Source organism: Musca vetustissima, unplaced genomic scaffold (genome assembly GCF_032173495.1).
Source record: "Musca vetustissima isolate MV318-11 ecotype Yass unplaced genomic scaffold, APGP_CSIRO_Mvet_v1 utg54640, whole genome shotgun sequence".
Classification (NCBI taxonomy): Eukaryota; Metazoa; Arthropoda; class Insecta; order Diptera; family Muscidae; genus Musca; species Musca vetustissima.
The window spans coordinates 46,753-72,730 of NW_026888994.1; the positions used below are offsets into that span (position 1 = coordinate 46,753).

The 25,978-nt window shown below is 34.6% G+C and overlaps 1 protein-coding gene across 1 annotated transcript; it reads left to right on the forward strand.

Moving 5' to 3' along the window:
• Window positions 1–2,133: 2,133 nt before the first annotated feature.
• On the forward strand, window positions 2,134–7,395 carry LOC133336764 (circadian clock-controlled protein daywake-like; the record flags this gene model as incomplete). The annotated part of the gene is made up of 3 exons (XM_061545047.1): window positions 2,134–2,252; window positions 2,301–2,337; window positions 6,931–7,395. Coding segments are annotated over 3 exons (621 nt in total), but the record flags the coding sequence as incomplete, so codon positions are not given.
• Between the last annotated feature and the right edge of the window lie 18,583 nt (window positions 7,396–25,978).

Sequence of the window (25,978 nt, forward strand, 5' to 3'; positions counted from 1 at the left end):
CCAAATATGAAACGATTTCAACGAAACTTGTCACAGGTTAAGTTATACTAATTTCGGTACGTTTAGTTCCTATCAGCCATATATTGGTTTCTTGGTGCGTCAATTACTTCATATCAGCTATATCTAAATCTCAACCGATTTTTACGAAACTTGGCACACAAAATTCTGGACTAAATTCAGTACGTTATGCAACATAAGAACTTTGGCACATTATTTAAATTAAATCGGACGAAAAAATATATATCTAGATCTGAACCGATTTTCACGAAACTTGGCAGACATCGCTCTAGGCTCAATTCAATACGTCATGCCAAATTTCGTGCAAATGGGAAGATATATAGGGACTTTGGTTTACCATTTACATGAAATCGGACGAAACTATATATGGAAGCTATATCTAAATCTGGGCCGATTTTCATGAAACTTGGCAGATATCATTCTAGGCTCAATTCAGTACGTTATGCCAAATTTCGTACAAATCGAAAGATATATAGGGACTTTGGTGCACCATTTACCTTAAATCGGACGAAACTATATATGGGAGCTATATCTAAATCTGAACCGATTTTCTCGAAACTTGGCACACATCATTCTGGACCTAATTCAGTACTCTATGCCAAATTTCATGCAAATCGAAAGATTTGGTGCACCATTTACCCTAAATCGGACGAAACTATATATGGGAGCTATATCTAAATCTGAACCGATTTTCTCGAAACTTGGCACACATCATTCTGGACATAATTCAGTACGCTATGCCAAAATTCGTGCAAATCGAAAGATTTTCAGGGTCTTTGGTGCACCATTTACCAAAAATCGGACAAAAATATATATGGGAGCTATATCTAAATCTGAACCGATTTTTCCCAATTCCAATAGGGTTCTTCCATGGGCCAAATAAATGAGCTGTACCAAATTTCAGCCAAATCGGATTAAAAATGCGACCTGTACTTTGTTTACAATTTAACATCAACAGACAGACGGACGGACATGCATAAATCGACTTAGAAAGTGATTCTATGCATATTCTCAAAAGGAACCATGTGTCTATCTCGTTTATTTTTTGTGAACTTTAGATACAGTCGTTATAACTGATATGTCGTTATAAACGGAGTCGTTATGTACGATATCGATTGTACTAAATAATATCAGTAAAGGTAGATTACTGTAAATAATTCCATAAAGTTCCCCTCTCCCAAGTTTTATTTTTTTCTATGGTCAGATACCCTTTTTAGTGTAAAAATGTGTAATTTTCCGGTCATAATTGTGTCTTTAGGAGCGACCAGAAAAACAGACGAAAATAACGTATTTGGTACATTTCAAACCCTAAATATTAGTCGATCATTGCCAGAAACCATAGGGACCTTCTTTGGCCATAACCCGATCTATATTCAAAATTCTTGACAATTGGTGCATAACTGTGGCCTGTATCGTTATAATGGAAATACGGATGGACACACATGTCTAGATTAGCTCAGCTAGTCGAGATATAACGATCGATATTATAAACGGTGGGTCTAGGACCAATATTTTGCGGCGTAATAATGCAAAATCGTCTGTACTTGAAATATTCCGATCTCTATCGTCATTTCAACAGACGGACAGAAGGGAATGCGTAAATCGACATCGAATTCTATTCTTTTCAAGAATATATACTTTATAGGCTCTGCGGTGAATATTTCGAGGTGTTGCAAACGGAATGACAAATTTAATATACTATCCACCTTATGGTGGAGGGTATAACTAAACCTATACCGACAACTTTTGTATCTCGATTTCTTTGGAAATTAGAGTTATTTTAACAGGCAGTCATGGTTAATATCCCTTCTCCACATCAATAATATGTACTTAATATGGTCTCAAATAGGGTCTAAGGAAGAGAGTAAAAAATTCGTCCAGTTCTTTTATCTACTTTGTTACGTTGACAAATAAGGCCCCCCAATGAATGAAACACCCTCGAACTTATTGATTTTTTGCTTTTCATCATCCTCCAATATTGTCATCCATACTTATTCGACCTTAACCCTTTCGAACAAACAATTTCACCGCCAACGGCTTATATTTACGTCATCATACTCTTATCATATTTCATCATAATTTTTGGGTTATTGTTCCTTGGTGATTTCTGCTGTTGTTGCTCAGTTTCAGCTTCAGTTATTATTATATTGTATTGTTGTTCATCTTGTGGTGGTAACTAATTTCTGTTCCAATGTCTACAGCTTCCATCTTATCCCTCCCTCTAAGCCATCCTGGTTCGTACATATTTTTGCGTTCATTAAACTGTTTTGTTTATGTTCCAGGAAAAACTTTGTCTATCCGCAAAATGTCTACGAAAACGTTTTTCGCATCGAAATATATACGTATATACTAGTAGTAGAAGCCGGCATTCATTCATTCATTTGAACATACTTTATGTACTTAACTCCGCAAAAAAAAAAACGAAAACGCCAAAAATTACTCATTCTAGTCAGCATATCCCGCAAAAGTACAACGGGCTGGAATGAAAAACAACAAGAACAACAAACTAACTAACTAAAAATGAAAACGTTTTGTTTGTCTGCCCTTGTCTGTCTGTCTATATATCCATCTATCTATTCTCCTGATTGTCTGCTGTGTGTCAGTCACTCGCCTGTCCGCCTGTCTGCCGTCTCTCCTTTCGCCAATAAAACCGTGAACTTCCTTTTCAGTTTAGTGCTAAAATTTTCTATTGCAAATATTTTCATGGCATCATAATTTATATACATTTAAATTCGCACATACACATGCATGCATAGATATTAAATAGAATATGTATATAATCGTCTATATTTTTAAAATGTTGTATTAGTATGTGTGTGTGTATGAATATAACAATTTATTAAACACTTTTTTGTGATGAACATTTTTCTATTAGTCTTCAAAAGTGAGAGGGTTTCGTAAAAATTCCAGCAAATTTTGCAATGGTGGTTATTGAAAAAATCGATAACATTTGTTATATACAAAATTAAATTGTAATTTTTATTTAACAAAATTTAAAGTGAGAACATTTAAAATTTTTGAATTTAATACATTTTGCGAGAAGTTTTCATAAAATATTTTATTGAAAAGGTTGAGGTACGTTGAGGTAACTTTTATTATGAATCTTAGGACCACATTCTCTACATATAAATATTTAGTTATTTTGAGAATTTTGATGGTGCTGCGGGCATTTTTCGACCTATGTGGCTATAATGTGGCACTTTAGGTATCAGGTATCTAAGAGACCTTGTTTTATTACAAGTATTCTGCTGAAAAATTCAACACCAAAATAACAAGTGTATAAACAATATAATTAGTTTCAATATAAGTCCATGTCTGATGATTTCGTGGGCATATATGCATTTTTCAACCGAAGTGACTATAAACTGACATTCCCGTTTCTTAATGGGTAAAAACTTCTCAAAAAATTAGGCACATCAATATTTAAAATCGATTGGATTATTAGTTTTTGAGTCCACCATTTTTTGTCCGCCATTCGTAAAACTCAGCTTCGAGAAAAATGTGTTTAAAGTTTGAGAATCACTCTTGCTGTCACTTGATGCTGACACAATAAATGGGCTTGAGATTTTCACTTGAAATTTTGTAGGGACATTCTGGAATTAGAGTAGATTCGAATTAAATCAAAACATTTTTTGACACCGAGAATGGGGAAGGTCCCCTTAAAACAGTTTTATTGACCAGTTTTAACTCGTGGGTGATGTTACGACTGCTAACATGCCGGTCAAATTTGGTAATTTATCCGATAACATCGGATTTTTCCCCCCCAAGCTAATATTTTGAGAATTTCAATCATCATTTTTCTGAGTTGATTTATGCATGTCCGTCCGTCTGTGCATGTCAAATTGTAAAAAAATTTGGCACAGCTCATCTATGAAAATTGGGAACCCTATTGAAATTGGGAAAAATCGGTTCAGATTTAGATATAGCTCGCATATATATTTTTGTCCGTACCAAAGTACCTATATATCTATCGATGTACACCAAATTTCGCATATCGTACTAAATTAAATCTATAGGGACGAGTGAAAAGTTTCGTGAAATTCGGTTCAGATTTAGATATAGCTCTCATATATAGTTTCGTCCGATTTTCAGTAAATGGTGCACAAATGTCCCTATATATCATTCTATTTGCACGAGATTTGGCATAGCGTACTGAATTAAGCCTAGAACGATGCGTGCTATGTTTTGTGAAAATCGGTCCAGATTTAGATATAGCTCCCATATACATTATCATCCGATTTTATATTAATGGTGCACCAATGTCCCTATAAGCCATACGATTTGCACGAAATTTGGTATAGCGTACTGAATTGAGTCCAGAATGATGTGTGCGAAGCTTCGTGAAAATCGGTTCAGATTTAGATATAGCTCCCATATATACTTTCGTCCGATTTAATGTAAATAGTGCACCAATGTCCCTATACATCATTCGATTTGCATGAAATTTGGCACAGCGTACTGAACTAAGTCTAGAACGATGCGTGCTAAGTTTTGTGAAAATCGGTCCAGATATAAATATAGCTCCCATATATATTATCATCCGATTTTATGTAAATGGCGCACCAATGTCCCTATAAATCATTCGATTTGCACGAAATTTGGCATAGCGTACTGAATTGAGTCTAGAATGATGTGTGCGAAGCTTCGTGAAAATTGGTTAAGATTTAGGTATAGCTCCCATATATATTTTCGTCCGATTTTATGTAAATGGTGCACCAAAGACCCTCCCATATATATTTTCGTCCGATTTTATGTAAATGGTGCACCAAAGACCCTATATATTCTTCGATTTGAAGGAAATTTAGCATAGCGTACTGAATTAAGTCAGAAATGATGAGTGGTACGTTTTGGGAATATTGGTTCAAGTTTTGATATAGGTCCCATATATATTTTCGTTCGATTTTATGTAAGTGGTCCAAAGTCCCTGTATATCCTTGGATTTGCACGAAATTTGGCATTGCGTACTGAATGAAGTCTAGAATGATTTGTGTTATGTTTCGGGAAAATCGGTTTAGTTTTAGATATAGCTCCCATATATATTTTCGTCCGATTTTATGTAAATGGTGCACCAAAGTCCCTATATGGCCTTCGAGTTGCACGAAATGTGGCATAGAGTAATGAATTGAGTCTAGAATCATTCTAGGAATGAGTCTAGAATGAGGTTTCGGGAAAATCGGTTCATATTTCGATATAGGTCCAACATATCGATATGTATTCGTCCGATTTCACATAAATAGTGCACCAAACTCCTAACGTTTGTTCGATTAACACCAAATTTTGCACAATGTATCAAATTGAGACTTGAATGACGTTATTGCGTTTCGTTGAAATTGGTACAGATGCAGCCATAGCTTCCATATGTATTCCGATCGGGCGTCTGATTGAAATAAAATTTTTTAACAGTGCGGAGTACTGAATAGCGTGTATCAATTTTGCTATAAATCGTTTTCCATAAATTTGTCCCATGGTACGCAGACTACTCTAAATCTGCCCGAAAGAAATTAAATTTATCATAGGTTGCAGAAAGGCATGAGCATGTTCCTTCGAGGAAACAGTGACATGCAATTGTGAGGATACATATGTACAACATACCCAAAGTGGTGAAGGGTATCATATAGTCGGCCCAGTCCGACTTTACTACTTTCCTTACTGGTTTGGTATGTTCAAGGTCCTAACATAACATGAGTTTTCTCTTATGAGCCCCCATTCATTTTATATATTTTCATTGTCATCCTAATAGTGGTATAAAAAGTTCGTCCGAGCCGAATTTAACATTGTTTTTACTGGTTGATAGCGAGATTTTCTACTTACTGAGAATTCTAAATGGAAAATTACAGCAAATTATGGGATGTAGTATTGTGATGGGGCTACTCTAAAAAGTGGATCAATATTTATAATTTTTAGTAGAAAGATTTTCTACCCAGCGAGAACTCAAAATACCAAACTACAGTTGATTATTTTGAAAAATTTGGCCAATAGTTTCGCAATACCGAATGTTGGGTCATACTCATGTATGGGGGTTATCCTAAATAGTGTATCAATATCGATTATTTTAAGTAGCCTAATGCGCTACCTTGTCCTACCCGTTACATGGGGGCTACCATTTTCAATACCAAATATCTTGTGTATAGTAGCAATGAACAACTCTTTGTCACTTATAGCCGTCTGGAGCACATTTGCGACATCATGAACTGGGTTCGCAATACTTATTGAACAAATTTCGTAACACAATGACATTATAATTAACTATACACTATGTAATTCCAATATAATTACACTGCTAAAATAACTATTAAATCTTGATCTTGGTTCACATTCCGCAATGTTACATAACTGAGAATACTTTCTCCAAATAAATAACACAACATTGTTGTCTATGGGAAATTAACCCTGACGACATTAAAAAACATTTTCATTTTTAATTATAGCCTAGATATGTAAACCGATTCAATAAGGCATGACAAAATCAATTCCGCAACTATAAAAGTAAAAATACAAGTTTAAATCGATTTATAACAGTACTTGAAGCCAGTATGAGAGGTTTAAATTCGTATTATTTGTTAGTCGCAATATCATGTGGACTACTTACCAATTATGGGACAGCATTCGAGTGGCGTAAGATGGAATTTTCACAATTAAATATTTGCATTCTTATTTACAACTTTTCTTTTTGTTCTAGCATTTTTAAAAGCCTGCACACCCAAGGACGAACTATGTCACCGAAAAAGTGTCGTCGATTTTTTTCACACCTATCCCAACGGCATACCTGAACTGGATATACCCAACATGGAACCCATAAATTTGGGCAAAATAAATGTTAAAACTCATGGAAATGAAAATTTCAATTTAAATATTTACATGAAGGATATTCTACTGTATAACTACACAAAAATCGAATGCCTCTCTGTTAAGGGTATTACAGAGGATTTAATAAAACCAGCACATTTAGCAATTAAGGTGTGGAATCCACAATTATCTTTACGAGCCCATTGTCATCTGAAGGGAAAAATGCTAATATTTAATGTTGAAGGTGATGCTGATTTAGAGGTTCATATGTTTAATACCACCACGCTGATTGATGTCAATCTGGTGCCCACGGTAAAGGATAATCAAAGTTACTTGAAAGCCACTTCATTTTATGCCACACAACAAACACCGAGTATGAAAATGTATTTCAAAAATTCTACTCTCTTCAATGGTGACCAAACATTTGCCGATGCCTTTACTGATACCATCAATGAGAATTGGTCGTTGATGCTTAATGAAATTCAACCGTACTTTGAAAAAGCCAATGCTAAAGTGTCCTTGGCTGTACTTAATAAGATTTTAGGAACCATACCTACCGATCAATATTTTAAAGATACCAAAGAAAAATGAAATAATTATTTAAAGTGTTTGTGATTTGAATTAATAAAAATAATTTACTGCTACCAAGTAAAAACGACGCGTTGTTTAAATCGGTCACACCGAAACTTTTATAGCCTCCACCATGAGGTCAACATTTCAAATTCTCCAAAATATCGGATAATAAGGATACTATTATATGGGGTGTATCCCAAAAAGTGGGCCAATATTGGCAATTCCCGACAGAAATATGTGCCGCCTTTGGTGAATTCAAAATACTAAACAACAGCCATTTCAAATGAAAAACGTGGATATCGATATAAGGGGGGTATGTTAAAAATGTTACCAATTTAGAACCTTCAGTACCAAAATATCAGCCAATTCGGATATAACCGAATATTTATACCCTACACAACTATGTTGTCAGGGTATTATAGCTTTGTGCAGCCCCAAAAGTTTGTAACGCCGCGAAATATTGGTCGTAGACCCACCTTTAAGTATACCGATCGTCATATCTCGACTAGCTGAGTCGATCTAGACATGTATGTCCGTCCGTCCGTCCGTCCGTCCGTCTGTCCATTATAATTTGTAAACACGATACAGGCCACAGTTATGGACCAATCTTCACGAAATTTTGCATGTAGGATGGGTTCTGGCCAATGAAGACCCCTATTGTTTTTGGAAAAGATCGGTTAATGTTTCGGGGATGAAATGGACCAAAAACTTTATTTTTGTCGGTTTTTTTGGTCGCACCAGAGGCCGCAATTATGGCCCAAACACCTCGAATTTTTGCATGGAGAAGGGGATCGGGCCAAAGAATAAGCATGTCTCTTTTGATAAAGATCGGTCAATATTTAACGGGTCAAATGGACCCTAACTTTTGTGTGAAAAATGACAAAAATTGTATTCTATAGCGTATATATTTACCACTGAAGGACATAGACCCGAGAGGTTGATAGTATATCCAAGAGGAGTGGTTGACCTTTAAATTGATACCAATTTTATGGTCGTAGGTACTCGGATGCGGGAGTTACACTTAAATATTTACAGGTGCTTACGTATTGATATATTATTTAGTAACCTATTACCACACTGGAGGGCGGAAATATAGCGCTGATCGCTTTGAAATGTTCCATGAGGTTCCAGTAGTGGTCAAGGACAACTCCTAAAATGATAATAATTTATCGGATCAGATAATAATTTATCGGATCAACTGGACCGAAATCTTAATTATTTGTACTTTTCGAGTCGAAAGCCGAACATAACAACACAACATACTGTAAAGAGAACCTGGACAAATAATTATAGGGGCTTTACTGATTATTAGTAACATTTTTTGACCTCTAGCCAGTCAAAAGTGTGCAAATATCGAAAAATATTGCCCAATCTCAGAATATAGAACCACAAAAAGTTAGATTTTCATGGAAGTTGTGTAGGGTATCGTATGGTCGGCCCCGTCCGACTATACTGCTCCGCTCACTGGTTTGGGGTATGTATCGTTAATGAGGGCTATGATAAAAACGGACCCACATTTTTGGTAGGAAGATGTACAATATTAAACTATGAGAACCCTAAATACCAAATTACAGCCAATGCGATAGAAAAATTGGGCTTATAATAGCCAAAATACCGTATAATGTATGATATGTTAGCTATCCTAAAAGGCGGGTCAATGTTGATAATTTTTACTAGTGAGATTTGACGCACAATGTCAAAAAACCTGTCCACTTTCCTTAAAATACTGACATTTGTGAAGTACCGTCATGTTGAGTATATCCTAAAAAAGTTTGTACGGATATGTGTTATTCAATAAGAACTCAAAATACCACACTATAGCTAATTCCCTAAAATTCCGAAAAGGTCACCAGCTCCACTTTCTAACCCTGGCATATTTTCCATTTTTTTCTTGAAGTGAATTTTTACGCCATAAAATAAAAAAAAACTGGTCACTTTAGGTTTTGGTTGATTTGACCCTCGGAATATTGACCGATCATCATCTAAACAGCCGCTCTAAGTATTTGGTCACATCCCCTTCACCTTGTAAAATATGCGATGTTCAGCATATAACAATTACCTCAAGAGCGCGCAGAAAATCTGACAAAATTAAAGTTTTTCATTAATTGCACCCCCTGAATGAAATCTCAACTTCACCGAAAACTATAGGCGTCGTCCTTGACCATGATCGGATCTTCTTTTACAATTTCAAAACGATCAGCGCGACATTACCGTCCTCTAATGGAGTAATAGTAATACTATGCACATAGTCACATTTACCTTATTATGCATAACTCCCATATCTGAGCACATCCGACAATATCAATTTAAAGGTCAACCAATCCTCTAGGATATACTATCAACTTCTCGGGTCTATGTCCTTCAGGAGTAAATATATACGCTATAGAATACAAATTTTGTCATTTCTCACATAAAAGTCAGGGTCCATTTGACCCGCTAGATATTGACCGATCTTTATCAAAACAGGCATGCTTATTCTTGGGCCCGATCCCCTTCTCCATGCAAAAATTTGCGATGTTTGGGCCATAATTGCGGCCTCTGGAACGACCAGAAAAACCGACAAAAATTAAGTATCTGGCCCATTTCATCTTAACCGATCTTTACCAAAAACATTCATTGGCCAGAACCCATCCTACATGCAAAATTTCGTGAAGATTGGTCCATAACTGTGGCCTGTATCAATTCAGCTTGTCGAGATCGGTATACTTAAAGGTGGGTCTAGGACCAATATTTCGCGGCGTTACAAACTCTTGGGGCAGCACATAACTATAATACCCTGACAACATTGTTGTGTAGGGTATAATTACAACCAATTCGGCTGAAAAATGTGTCCTAAATCCCCAATATATGCCATTGGCAATACCAAACATTCTTTGAGTTGTATCTTAAATATTGCGATCTCTATAGTAATTTTAACAAACGGACAGACAGTTTGACGAACATGTATAAATCGGCATAGAATTTTTTTCTGATCAAGAATATGTGTATTTTGTGGGGTATCCGGTGAATATTTCAAGGTGTTTTATATTTGTCGCCCGATTTCTTCTAAAGGATGCACTAAATATCCAAAGGTTGTCCGATTGAGAGGTACCATATTTAGTTTAGTCATAAAGTTGTGACGAAAACGGTTTAGATTTTTTTGCAATGATATTTGTCATACTAAAAATAGTTTCGGATATTGTCAGTGATCATCAGCAAATTAAGGGCATATTTCATAATGTAGACATAGATCCGATTGAAGTCGATTGCTTTGCATTGATATCCAGTGTTGGCCTCATTTCTACGCATGATGCCAATATATTTCTCTTCCACATTTTAATCCTTTACATTTGGGCTGACAATATGTCTGACTTGAGTTTGCCCTTGAAAATCACCCACACACATTTTCCAACAATGAGGGGGATGGGGACTTAACCCCATTTCTTGATCGAATCTGAGCGATTGCATCTTAAAAGGAATGCCTTGCTGTCAGAGTGCCAAAAGCTCTGCTCAGTCGAAACCAATAGCAATGGCTCCGTCCTTCAGATTGAAGCTTTCGGTGAAATTTGTGGAAAATGCTACCAGTGCATTGATTGTCAAATGTTTTACTCAAAATCCAAACTGGCTGTCTCTGAGGATTTTGCTTTCCTCAATAAACCATTTGACGTGTTGCAGAATAAAGTGCTCCAGTAATTACTTGCAAAAAATACTGTAACTTCAAGGTTGGTTTAAACCAAATAATCAAGAGCTGTTCTTGCCAATAGATGTCTCCAAGTTGTCACCAGTTATTAAATTAACCGATTACATTATCTGATGTTTACTAACTGCTTAACACATGCATATTATCGGACACAAGAGTTGTTCCTTTGTATACCCTATTTTTCTGTTTCTAAATTTATAATCAGATTTTTCACACAACAATTCCAAATCAATACCAATTGCAATTGCTATACAAAGACTACAATAGCAAAATTTACAGATCATAACGAATTATGAGAAAAAGAAGAAAAAAACGCAATACAATGTCATAAATATAAAAAACCGCATAAACGCGTTGACAACCGGACTAATCCAGTGACAGTGGAAATGACAATCGCAACTACAAAGAATTTAGACAAAACAAAGAAAATATCAAACAAATGCGACGACTCAAGAGCATGAACAAGTTACAAAACATTCGGGAGTGTCAAACGAATGAAAGAGAAAGAAAGCAATAGGATACGGACCACAACAAAGGCCCGGCCTAACAATATGACATGCGACTAATTAGATAACAATAAAATATGAAAAAGAGACAATTATGCTATGAGAACCAAGAATAAAAAAAACAAAAAATATATGATTACAAAGGACACCGAGTGGCATTAGTATAAGGTCACAATATAGATTTCCTTTTCATGCCATTGTATTTTTTGTCCAAGGCGGACAAAGGTATTAACACACCTTCGAACAGGAGACATTTTAACACATTTTGACAACAAGCACAGCAAGTCTGGGCATTGTGAACCACACACACACGCACACAGGTACATTCAAAGGAGGACATCCATAATAAACCAACCACGAAAAGACTCAACGGCGCTTTTCTAATGAAAATCCGAAAATTTTCTTTGGAATTCTGTAGGAAACAAAAAAAGAGTCATTGAGATTGCCCTGGAGGTGGAACCAATGGAGGTGTGTTGCACAAGTGCTTAATGTCATGCCATAAGAAAGGATTTCTTTTTGCGTGTATTATTCAACAAACAACAATGGAAGGGGATCGGACGGACACCCATGGTTATTATATCTACCACATAATTAGTATTGTTTATGATTACATCATTGTTAACAGAACCATTGTCCTGCTGTGGGTGTTTACAAATTCATAATCTATATGGAACATTTGGTCGGAATTGTGTGACATATGGCATAATGGGTAATATTGATTTCGATTTTAAGATGAGATGGATTTTTTATTTCTTATTTTTAATATATTTCGCCTTATGTTTCATTCTAATACAGAAGAAATATGTCTATGACGCTGTAGCCACAACAATGAAAGGACAAAACTCGACTTTATGAATGCCTTACACCACACAAGAGATGATTCTAATATTATTTTTCTATCATATATACCGATAAGGCAATTTTAATAAGCATTCATCCTGTTGACAGACGTAGCACGTTTAGTGGAATATTGTCTTTAAATCCGATAATTAATATGTGATATATGATATATATGTCCTATTCGCATTCGGCAGCACAATCCTCTCAGATATTTTTAAAGCCAGGTCTGCATTCGGCTGGCACAAGGTCAACAGTTAAATCGGACAGGACCTCTCGGAGTCCTTCAATACCGAATGAGTATTCAGGCAAGGTGACAGTTTGTGGTGTGACCTCTTTAATATCCTGATGAAAAAGATCATATGTGATGCACATGTGAACAGAAATTACGCTCTGCACACCAGACAGCGTGAAGAAATCTGATTAAGTGTAGACTCGGACCAACTGTGGAACTTGAAAACTACAGCTTCAAGGTATAACGATTTTATATACCTCGGTACAGTAAACATAACTAATAATAACAGCTAATAGTGTTGGCCAACAGATGGTATTATGGTCTGAGTAAGCAATTTAAAAACAAGGCCACCTCTCGCCAGCCTAAACTCACACTCTACAAGCCGCAGATACTACCCGTGCTGTTATATGGATCTGAAGCATGGGTACTTGCGCAGAAATGAGGCAGCTCTTGGAGTGTTTGAGAGAAAAATTCTCCGAAAATCTACGGACCGATCTGTGTCGACGGTGAATATCGTACAACCATGAGTTGTACCATCTATTCTCGGACATCGACATAGCCATCGAGCCCCAGCTCAAAAGGCATATAAAAGCGAAGTAACTGATGGTTCACGCAAAAGGGAATTCGATGGAAAGTGGAAGATAACGTCTCGAAACATGGTCTTTCAAATTGGGAGTGCTGCCAACAAGACGGACTCGCCTCGAAATCTTTTTTCAGCTTGGCTCATGGACCAAATGTTCTGTCTGAAGCCAGCTAAGTAAGCCTAATTTAGCACCCTTCTAATTGTTATAAGGTAAAGTGTATATTATACTTTGTCATTCCGTTTTCAACACCTCGAAATATTCACCGGAGACCCCACAATATATTGTTGATCAGAATAAAATTCTGTGTCGATTTCCGTATGTGAAAAGCACAATACAAATCGCAATATTTATGATAGAGCTTTGAAATTTTGCACAGACATTGCTAGTATTCCTAGGATGTGTGGTTTTGCAAATGGTATATAAGGGTCCACGTTTTTGGAGTAGCCATATAAAGGGCACGTTTTCCAACCGAATTGTATGTAATTTGATAGTTTGACTACTCATTGAATAACACATATCCGTACCAATAATTATTAATATTGAGCCATGTTTCAGTGCTTCTCAATACTCGATATTTCGGAGATTTTGGATACGTTTCCCAAAAATTCGGTGTAGTTTGGTAATGGTACCTCCCAGTATTCGGTATTTGGTATATTTCCGAACTATAAATGTTTACGTTTTTTATGACATTCCCAATATGGTGATTTTTTACCCTTTTGACATTTGGCTCTAATTTGGTATTGTCAAAAAATGTCAATATTGATCTCCGTTTTATTATAGCCCCATATGACGGTAGTTCCACTGAAAAATATTTTGAGAATTTCAATTATCTTTTTTTCACCATTAATTTTAGATATTATGATTGTCATCCTCTTTGTGGAGGGTATAAAAAGTTCGGTCGCGCCGAGTTTATCATCGTTTTTACTTGTTTTGATTACATATGTCAGGACCTCATTATGGACAACCCATATCAAAAGAAAAATCTAAAAATTCAAATTTTTGGTCAAGTTATGCACTTTGCAAATAGAGAAGAGGGCAAAAAGGTGTAGCGACGTTAAATTTTGTTCATATTCTATTTAAATCTATGCACAGAATATCTTTGTATGGTCACGGAAAAATGTTCTTCTATGGAATATATTTTTTCTCAGGTTAGTCATACTGTCCATACTGTTCAGAACTGTTTACCCTGACATTGATTATAACTATACGGATGTACATATGTACATGATAACGGAATAGTACTCATGTACTGACACCGCCCCTTATTTCGTCGCATTTATGGATTCTAGGATATTTAAGGACATAAGGGGTTATCGGTACTGGAATTTAACATATGTCAAAGCCATTTTTTTATTTTCAATTGAAAGTATGACATTGGCGAACAAATCGTACTTTAGGATAAGGTTATGGTTCACAAAATCGTCCAAATATATAGCCGTATATTAATAAATAAAAGTGTCGTATTTGGGGACTGAGAATTCTCAAGTGAGCTCTTTGATCCGAATCTGAGATTGGATCTTAATTCTTCGAAAACGAACGATTTCCATTTTCTGTAGGTCCTATCCGAATCTTCCGACTTGTAATTTTCCTGTCCACAATATAATACTTATTTTTTAACAGAATATAGCAATCCCCCTGGGTCGACAAATCTTAATCGAATGCAATAGAAAGACCCGTTTCATAATGATTTATTTTTATACCCTTCACCACACTGTGGTACAGGGCATTATGTCATTGTGCATATGTTTGTAACAGGCAAAAATAATCGAGATAGACCCATAGTTCCTTTTGAGAATATGCATAGAATCACTTTCTGAGTCGATTTATGCATGACCGTCTGTCCGTCCGTCCATGTATTTTTGTTAACAAAGTACAGGTCGCATTTATAATCCGATTTCGATAAAATTTGGCATTGGTCACTTAATTGGCTCAAGGACGAACCCTATTGAAAATGGGAAAAAACGGTTCAAATTTAAATATAGCTCCCATATATATTTTCGTCCGATTTAAGGTAAATGATGTACCAAAGTCCCTATATATTTCGATTTGCACGAAATTTGGCATAGAGTACTGAATTAGGTCCAGAATGATGTGTGCAAAGTTCATCGGTTCAGATTTAGATATAGCTCCCATATATAGTTTCGTCCGATTTAAGGCAAGTGGTGTACCAAAGTCCCTATATATCTTTCGATTTGCACGAAATTTGGCATAGAGTACTGAATTGGGTCCAGAATGATGTGTGCCAAGTTTCGAGAAAATCGGGTCAGATTTAGATATAGCTCCCATATATAGTTTCGTCCGATTTAAGGTAAATTGTGCACCAAAGTCCCTATATATCTTTCGATTTGCAAGAAATTTGACATAGAGTACTAAACTGAGTTTCGAGAAAATCGGGTCATATTTAGATATAGCTCCCATATATAGTTTCGTCCGATTTAAGGTAAATGGTGATATATACATGAAATTTGGCATAGGTTACTGAATTAGGTCCAGAATGATGCGTGCTAAGTTTCGTGAAAATTGGTTCAGATTTAGATATAGCCTCAATATATATTTTCGACCGATTTAATTTAAATTGTGCACTAAATACCCAAAGATTGGCCGATCGACACACAATTTTGTACAATGTACTGTTACTATAGCCTTTCGTGTGTCAATCAGATTGGCTTCCATATATAATTTCGATCTATTCATGTTGACTGTACACCAAATAATCAATGGGTGCCTGATTGATACATTTTAAACAATGCGTGTGATTTAAATCTATTTACAAAATTTAGAATAGGTTGCAGAATGGCATGTGTTGGAATTTATGTTAGTCAGTTTACTTATAGATAAAGATCGCATATTTTAGTTCGTTCAATTTCATGTCAATATTCCTTAGAAAAGGCGACGTCTGTTAGGATACATATGTAGAATATCCCCAAAGTGGTGAAGGGTATCATATAGTCGGCCCAGTCCGACTATACTACTTTCCTTACTGGTTTACGATTTAAAAATTAATAATAATAATAATTTTTTCCTTTGCCAACATTTCAGTTTCGCTTTACTTATATATCACTAAACCATACAACTAGATGCTACTAAGATTACATATCACCATAAGGTAATCAAATCTTCAGCTAATAATAAGAATGATTTTCCAAAATGCCGCATGGTATTTGTTTTCATGGATGGCATGCATATTTTTCTTTCCTTTTTCTCTGTTTTCTTACAAATGTTTGCACAATCTGTTGTTTTTTTGTATGAATGTATGTATGTAATAATGATTAGGCTTCAAGCCTATTGTGTGCCCATGTCTGTTTTGGGATTTATTAGACATTGTGTGGTCTGTTAATCCATCCTTAGTCCGTTTATGTCAGCTGCTTAAGAGGGCGAACCTTGTAAAATTGTTGTTAACACTACCTGCAAACCTATGGATATGCTTGTAGTACATACATAGATCATTTTCATCATGATCATCATCGTTATTATACATTTTACACCATATAGACAATGGTGATGATGTCCATGATGACCTCCCATACACAGCACAAACAAAATTAAATCATAAATTTTGAGATATCATTAAAGTTTGTTTGTTTTGGGAAAATCTAAGAAATTTGTCGCTACCAATTTCTTTTCTTTTTTCGCGATTTGCTCTAATTATTTTTCTAAGCCCTGTAAATAACCCTTTTTATTGTCAGTTTATGATGATGATAACAAATTCGTGTGTGTATTGTTGTTGTTATTTTTGTGTTTATTTATCATTTTATGATTAGGGAAATTTCCTTGTGCTCTAGTTTTTATTTTTTCTTCTTTGTCCTTCTGCTCTAATTTTTCATTTACCTGTATTCAAATTTAGCTTTGCTCCAGATAAATTCCCGAAAAAAAATCAAATGTGTCTACACACGTTCATACATATTTTATGATTGTTTTACAACCTATCATTAATGAACTATACGTACCACGCACATCGCCATCATCATCATCCTTGTTATCCTTTTGCCTACACAGACGCAGAGACGCTGTATATGTTGCACGGTAGCAAAATGAAAGGGTTAGCACAATGCCTATTTCGCGTTTTATTCTTTTGTTTTCATTGCTCTATTTTTAAATGAGTTTTATATATCCATTATTGTGCATCGATAATATTTAATGTCTGTCTGTCTGTCCTTTGTTCTCTGGTTTTTGTCACATTATGGGTTTTTCGGATTTTGGTTTTACCTGTCGCCAATTCAAAAAACGACAATTTCATGTTGTATTATATTTCATTCAAAGAATTTGTCATAAATTCGTATTGTGCGATAAATGCCGAAAGGGTTGAACAATATTTTCTGTTTTGTATTTTTTCTACATTTAATATAAGTTATTAAAAATAATTCCAGGAATAATAGGACATTTATTTAGTAAAGATAATATGTTATTACTATGGGAATAGCTACGCCAATAAAGATTGGATGTGAGGGAGACAGAAAATAGAGCATTTATAACAAATATTGTATATATGGACTTTGAATTGAAATTGTATTTGGTCTAAATGCAATATTAAAATATTACCGATTCAAAATTGTCGGATTTTAATTTAAATCCCCGCTTTTAAGTATTTTATATTGTTATTATACGGTGTGTTGTAATCATCAAAGGTAGATAATCTTCATTCAAAAATATTGCAAATTTATGTATGTACTTAATATAGGGGTACTTGATATTGCTAAGCCTTCACAACACGTGTAATAACCAGTAAGGAAAGTAGTAAAGTCGGACGGGGCCGACTATATGATACCCTTCACCACTATGGGTATATTAAAAAGTTGCATTGTAACAGAAGGGCCATTAACATGAAATTGGATGAACTGAAATATGTGACCTTTATCTAAATGTGAACCGACTTAGATCAATCCATAAACATGTCATTCGTTTGTTACAATGGGACAAAATTATGTAAATCGATTTAAAACAAATTCAGTTCGCTATGCCAAATTTCGCACAAACCGAAAGATATATAGGGACTTTGGAGACCCATTTACCTAAAATCGGACGAAAATATATATTGGAGCTATATATAAATCTGACCCGATTTTCTCGAAACTTGGCACACGTCATTCTTGACCTAATTCAGTACTCTGTGCAAAATTTCGTGCAAATCGAAGGATATAGAGGGCCTTTGGTGCCTCATTTACCTTAAATCGGACGAAAATATATATGGGAGCTATATCTAAATCTGAACCGATTTTCCCCAATTTCAATAGGGTTCGTCCTTGGGCCAAATAAGTGACATGTGTCAAATTTCATCCAAATCGGATCATAAATGCGACCTGTACTTTGTTTCCAATTTAACATCTACAGACGGACGGACGGACATGCATAAATCGATTCAGAGAGTGATTCTATGCATATTCTCAAAAGGAACCATGTGTCTATCTCGTTTCCTTTTGCCTGTTACAAACATATGCACAAAGACATAATACCCTGTACCACAGTGTGGTGAAGGGTATACAAATTATCCACTAATATTTTTGTTAAATTTAGACATATAAAATATCAGAAATATTGTGAATTGTCAATAATAGTTAATGAATTGTAGTTAAAACACCTTAGCTGTAAGGCCATATGAAGGAATGAAAATAATTCGCAAATTTGTCTTTGAAAATAATCTCTAGGACAATTGTATAAGAAAAACCAGTAAGGAATGTAGTAAAGTTGGACTGGGCCGACTATATGATATCCTCCACCACTTTGGGTATATTGTACATATGTATCCTTACAATTGTATGTTTATGTTCCCTTGAAGGGAAGGGAACATACTCATGTTTTTCTGCAACCTATGATAAATTTTAATTTAATTCGGGCAGATTTAGAGTCGTCTGCGTACCATGGGACAAATTTATGGAAAACGATTTATAGCAATACACGCTATCCGGTACTCCGCATTGTTAAAAATGTAATTTCAATCAGACACCCGTTCGAAATACACATGAAAGGTATGGCTTGATCTGCACCAATTTCAACAAAACCTAATAACGCCATTCAAGTCTCAATATGATACGTAGTCCGAAATTTCGTGTTAATCGGACAAACATTAGGAGTTTGGTGCACCATTTGTATAAAATCGAACGAAAATATGTATGGGAGCTATATCTAAATCTGAACCGATTTTCCCAATTTAAATAAGATTCGTCCTTGGGCCAAATTAATGATTTGTGCCAAATTTCATCCTGTGACCTGTACTTTTTTACAATTTAACATAATACCCTGTACCACAGTGTGGTGAAGGGTATAAATATTATTTTACGATCTCTCTCTATCGTGATTTCAACAGACGGACATGCGTAAACCGACATCGAATTTTAATCTGAGCAAGAACATTATGGTGGAATGTATGAAAACGAACTTATATTGATAAGTTTCTGCGAAGTTTTTTTTTTAACCGTCAAGTACCCGTAATAAACAATTACAGGCACATCCGTTGGAAAATGTGCCTAAGACCATGGACTTATTCTGGCAAGATGCCGCGAACAAGTTTTTCATCCACTAAGAATTAGGAATATCCAAATAACGTCACTTTGGTTTTAAAATACTCCTTACACCTTCCGATTTACAAAAATTGAGACGATGTTTCATATGTAACAATAGCAAAAATGGTCCGATAAGTAGTTTTCAACTCACCTAGAACTCGTGGACAGGGATGGCCCGTGTGACGAATTTTTGGGTTTTCGACTGTCAAAAAGTTGTAAACGTCGAAAACGTCATATACCTGTATAAAATGTAATAAATGTAGTAAACGTCATTTATTTCAATATTATCAGCATATACAGCTATTTTCAAGAATATATAGTATTTTTACATATATCTGACTATATCTTACTAGAACTGATAAAAATTTCTAAATTTATTTTGTCAAAAACCTAATGGATTTGGGTAGGTTTCCGACGTTTCTGACGTATGTATTATACGTCGGAAATGTATGTCATTTACGTCACTGTTTCTTACAGGCCATCTCTGCTCGTGGACCGTTATATCCCATTTTGAATATCCAACATCCCAGGAATGTTACTGCGATCTATACTACGGATTCATCGGACACGGGATAAATCGAATTTTATTCTGATCAAGAATATATACAATGTGGAGTATCTGTAGAATAATTCGGATGTTGCAAGCGGAGTGACAAATTTAAAATACACTCCACTTATTCAATATACTTGAATACCACCCAGCAAGTTAGGGTGGCGAAGAGGAAAAAAAGTTCATTAATGATGAAAAATTGGTCTTATATTACATTGGAAATACTTTGTATCATCGTAGATCCATCATTTTCCACGAGGACTCATTTATAAAAACCTTAACACCAAATTACAGTCTGTCTTTAAATTACTTAATACGTTGCGGTACATTTACTTCCATTATCAAATGTTTCAAGGACCTTCAACATAGCTAAAATATCCAAACATCGAACAAAAAAGTGAAGTCATCTGCGAAGAGGTGTATATCATTCTGACAACCCAAAATGACATATTACAATATTTTTTATTGTAAAATGAGAGACGAATTTATGGTCTGCATGCCAGGACACTGTTCAAAATTGAAAATTTTCTATGAAACATATAGCCCCTTCGGGTGGAAAATGCGACAGAAATTTTGCCGCATTTTATATTTGTTTACATATTAAACCGCTACTTAAAATTTGGTCAGATACTATTTCCTATATAAAATTTCGTCATGTAATTTTGTCCTTTGTCAACCTTCAGTCATCTTTGGATGAACATACATTCTTGAGGTTACAAACTTGTTGTTCCTTTATAACACATCATCGAATAATCCTTTAAAATATGTAAAAAATCGCCTTCCGGTTCTCGGGGCATAAATATTTTTATTACACACAGTTTTTAACAAAAATGCTATTATGGCTTGGTTGTGTTGGACTTCTAGTTAAACTAGATGTAATTTGGTATATCTAAAAATCCATATTATATTCCTTAAAAATATAAAATATTTATTCACTCAAAAACTCTTAAAATTTCCATAAATTTCTTTAAATTGTTCATTCCCCTCAAACCTCTTAAATACAGACTAAATACCCAACTGCCATAAGCAGTAAGTCGAATGGTTTTATTTTTCCAATTGAAATGTTTAAAACAATAACAAAAAAAATCTGCACTCAGTACTCACTCATTCACATCGTAGACTTGAACAGTTTTCAAGTTGTCTGCATCATTTTCTGAACATTTGAAAACTAAAAGTCGTGCTGTAGATAGACATGCAGCATGCAGACGTATTAACTGTGGATGCCACAAAAAAAAAACAATAAGAGGAAAAATACTCAGTACCCTGAATGGCAGCAGAAATCTAAAGATTAATTAAATCACTCAAAGGTCATAACAAGTCGCAGCATCGTCATCATCTTAACATCATCGACATAATAATTCTAATCAATAAAAAAATAAGCATCATAAGATGTGTTGAAAAATTGGTCTTATATTACATTGGAAATACTTTGTATCATCGTAGATCCATCATTTTCCACGAGGACTCATTTATAAAAACCTTAACACCAAATTACAGTCTGTCTTTAAATTACTTAATACGTTGCGGTACATTTACTTCCATTATCAAATGTTTCAAGGACCTTCAACATAGCTAAAATATCCAAACATCGAACAAAAAAGTGAAGTCATCTGCGAAGAGGTGTATATCATTCTGACAACCCAAAATGACATATTACAATATTTTTTATTGTAAAATGAGAGACGAATTTATGGTCTGCATGCCAGGACACTGTTCAAAATTGAAAATTTTCTATGAAACATATAGCCCCTTCGGGTGGAAAATGCGACAGAAATTTTGCCGCATTTTATATTTGTTTACATATTAAACCGCTACTTAAAATTTGGTCAGATACTATTTCCTATATAAAATTTCGTCATGTAATTTTGTCCTTTGTCAACCTTCAGTCATCTTTGGATGAACATACATTCTTGAGGTTACAAACTTGTTGTTCCTTTATAACACATCATCGAATAATCCTTTAAAATATGTAAAAAATCGCCTTCCGGTTCTCGGGGCATAAATATTTTTATTACACACAGTTTTTAACAAAAATGCTATTATGGCTTGGTTGTGTTGGACTTCTAGTTAAACTAGATGTAATTTGGTATATCTAAAAATCCATATTATATTCCTTAAAAATATAAAATATTTATTCACTCAAAAACTCTTAAAATTTCCATAAATTTCTTTAAATTGTTCATTCCCCTCAAACCTCTTAAATACAGACTAAATACCCAACTGCCATAAGCAGTAAGTCGAATGGTTTTATTTTTCCAATTGAAATGTTTAAAACAATAACAAAAAAAATCTGCACTCAGTACTCACTCATTCACATCGTAGACTTGAACAGTTTTCAAGTTGTCTGCATCATTTTCTGAACATTTGAAAACTAAAAGTCGTGCTGTAGATAGACATGCAGCATGCAGACGTATTAACTGTGGATGCCACAAAAAAAACAATAAGAGGAAAAATACTCAGTACCCTGAATGGCAGCAGAAATCTAAAGATTAATTAAATCACTCAAAGGTCATAACAAGTCGCAGCATCGTCATCATCTTAACATCATCGACATAATTATTCTAATCAATAAAAAAATAAGCATCATAAGATGTGTTGCTACTGTCTGCATTTACTAGATGGCTAATGAGTTGTTGTACAAAACACAAATATACAAATGAAATTATTTAGTCGTCGAGAAAATAATAAAAATCAGGTATTAAAAAAACTCAAAAATTGTGTTAAACTTTTTAAAACGCCATTATGTTCGGCCTCACTTTTTACCCCTTATACCACGAAGAGGGCGTTAAAAATACTATAAATCGATAGGGACATTTATATGGATGATAAACTTCTAGAAAGAAAAATGGAATAACAGGCTACATATACCTACCTTGAAAAATTAGACTAGGACCTTCAATATGCCAAATATGAAACCGGAATACCAAATTACAACATCTTCGTAAAAGTGGAAATTGGAAATGTGCCTATATCCAGCAAACTACCTAAAAGGAGATATACACAAAGATCTGCCGCTAATGATCATTTATAGTAGGAAGATTTGTCATTCTATAAGATTCCGAATTATATAATTATAGCCAATTTGAAAAAAAATAAAATCAAAATCAAACGTGTACCAATAATGATAGTAGGATTCAAATATACACTTTACCTTTGTGATGGCGGGTATACAAGTAGACGACAGCGCTAAATTTTCTAAAAACAAGTAGGTCTTCGGAGGAGGTCTTCGGAATTATACACAGGTTTTATTATTCGTTTTATATAAGTTATAAGTTTATATATAGATGTTTCGGATTTTATGTTGATCAAATATAAAATATTGACCCTTTCTGTAGGATGTACCAGAGGAGAGCGCAGACGGGTCCCACCCTCGGACTTGATCTAGGCTTGGTTAAGATAATATATTGTGTAAAGCATGGTTCATATCGAACATTCCATTCACCTGATATTGGATTTATAAATATTGTAGATTTTGACGATTTGTGGGGGTGGTACCAGAAGGAGTGGACCAATGGGTCCCATCTTCCTACTTGATCTAGGCTTGGTAAAGATAAAGGTTGTAAAGGTCGTTAAAATCGGATAGTCCGTTTGCATGTTCTTATAAAATTAATTTTTATTTGATCATATAGTGGGGGAGGTACCAGAAGGAGTGTACCGATATTCCCCATCTTCGAACTTAAACTAAGTTTGGAAATAATATAAAGATTTGCAAAGATTGGAAGAAATTCGATTTCATCCAATCTTTGCGAATTCCCTTCGAAAGTTATCGTGCGCACCAGCCAGACATACGGATAACGTACGAAGGGACGGACATGTGTAAATCGATTTTCTGAAACCAATATTTCGATGAGGTACATTTTCACTGTATCAAAGTGTATATACCCTCATTGGCCATGGCAGAGTATGTATATACATACATTCTAATTATTTTAAAAATTTTCATGAATCTACTTAAAATCCGTATTTAAAATCATTTTGAAAAAAATCACCATGTCCACCTTAAAATAGTAAAAAACAGTAAGGAAAGTAGTAAACTCGGACGGGGGCGACTATATGATACTCTTCACCACTTTGGGTATATTCAACAGATGGGATCCTAAAAGACGTCGAATTTTTTAATGGCCATTAACATGAAATTAAACATGTCATTCTGCAACGTATACTAAATTTTGGTCAGATATTGAGTTGCTTCTTACAATGGGACAAAATTTTGTAAATAAATTTAAAGCAAAAAATCGAAATCTAAACCGATTTCATCGAAACTTGTCACATTTTGAGTTCTTCATTTACTTATAAATCCGAATTTCGTGCAAATCGAAGGATATATAAGGACTTTGGTGCACCTTTTACATATAATCGGTCGAAAATATATATGGGAGCTATATCTAAATCTGAACCGATTTTCACGAAATTTAACACACATTGTTCTAGGCTTAATTTAGAATGCTATGCCAAATTTCGTGGAATTCGACCGGGCCGGTAGTACAAAATGAAAAATTCGCGGTTGTAAACATAAATTTACAGTGGAAAAAATTCATTTCGGGGGGAGGGGGGCAGGCCCCCGTGCTCCCCCCTGCGTACGTCCCTGATGGACGGACAGACGGACATGCATAAATCGACTTAAAAAGTGATTCTATGCATATTCTCAAAAGGAACCATGTGTCAAACTGGATTCCTTTTGCCTGTTACAAACATATGCACGAAGACATAATACCCTGTACCACAGGGTGGTGAAGGGTATAAAAAACTCCATTATCCCACAAAATATCTTTTTATGTTTCGATTTTTAAAAATTTAAATAAATCTAAAAAATCTTTTAATATTCTATTTGAGTTTTAAATTTTATAATAAATTCGTAGAAAAATAATTATTTATTGTCTTTGTATTCAAACTTATTTGGAAAGAGAGGTTCTGACAGCAATTGTCTCTAAAAATATTTATAACAAAATCTCAATTTCCAAATGAGTCCATTAATATTTTTCCCAACCTAAAAATATTTTGGAAAGTGTCCACAACTTTGTTCAAAAAAGTCTTGATTAATAATCTCGTATTCAAATATTCTTCTCCTTAAAATTATCAAAATCCAGTCATAAAACTCTTAAAAAAATCCACGATTTCGTCGTTGATAGCCCTTCAAGTGCTATTCTCAATCCTTCAAAATCATATTATTCAAATCTACGAATCAGTGTCATATAGTACTTGAAACCACAATTAATTACACTGTGACACATTTCTCAAGTTAAAAATCTGGAACCAATCAGGACCACCACCAATCTACCATCATAAACTTTCAGATCCAGAAGGTCCCGATTGGTTCGATATTTTAGTGTTGCACAATGTAATCAATTCGAAAAATTCTTATGGTTGCCTGTTGAATTTTTTTCTAAATCCCGATATATTTTTCGAATAATTAAAAAAAAAATTTGAACTGTTGCTTCTGTTGTCATTTTAAAAAGAAAGAAAAAAACTCCTCATGATTGGTTTCACATTAAAGCGTTATATATGGCAAATTATCCATCGAATATATATATACGATGTCATTCCCATTACGGCATAATTTCATTTCTGGTAGTTATTTACGAATCATAGTAAATAGTGCAGGAATAGCGTTATCATTAATCATTTAAAGATATCATTTAAATTGTGTGATGTCTGAAGTGTCTTTCGATCGATTTCTTATAGTTCAGTTCAAAATGCTCACCTCTATACGAAA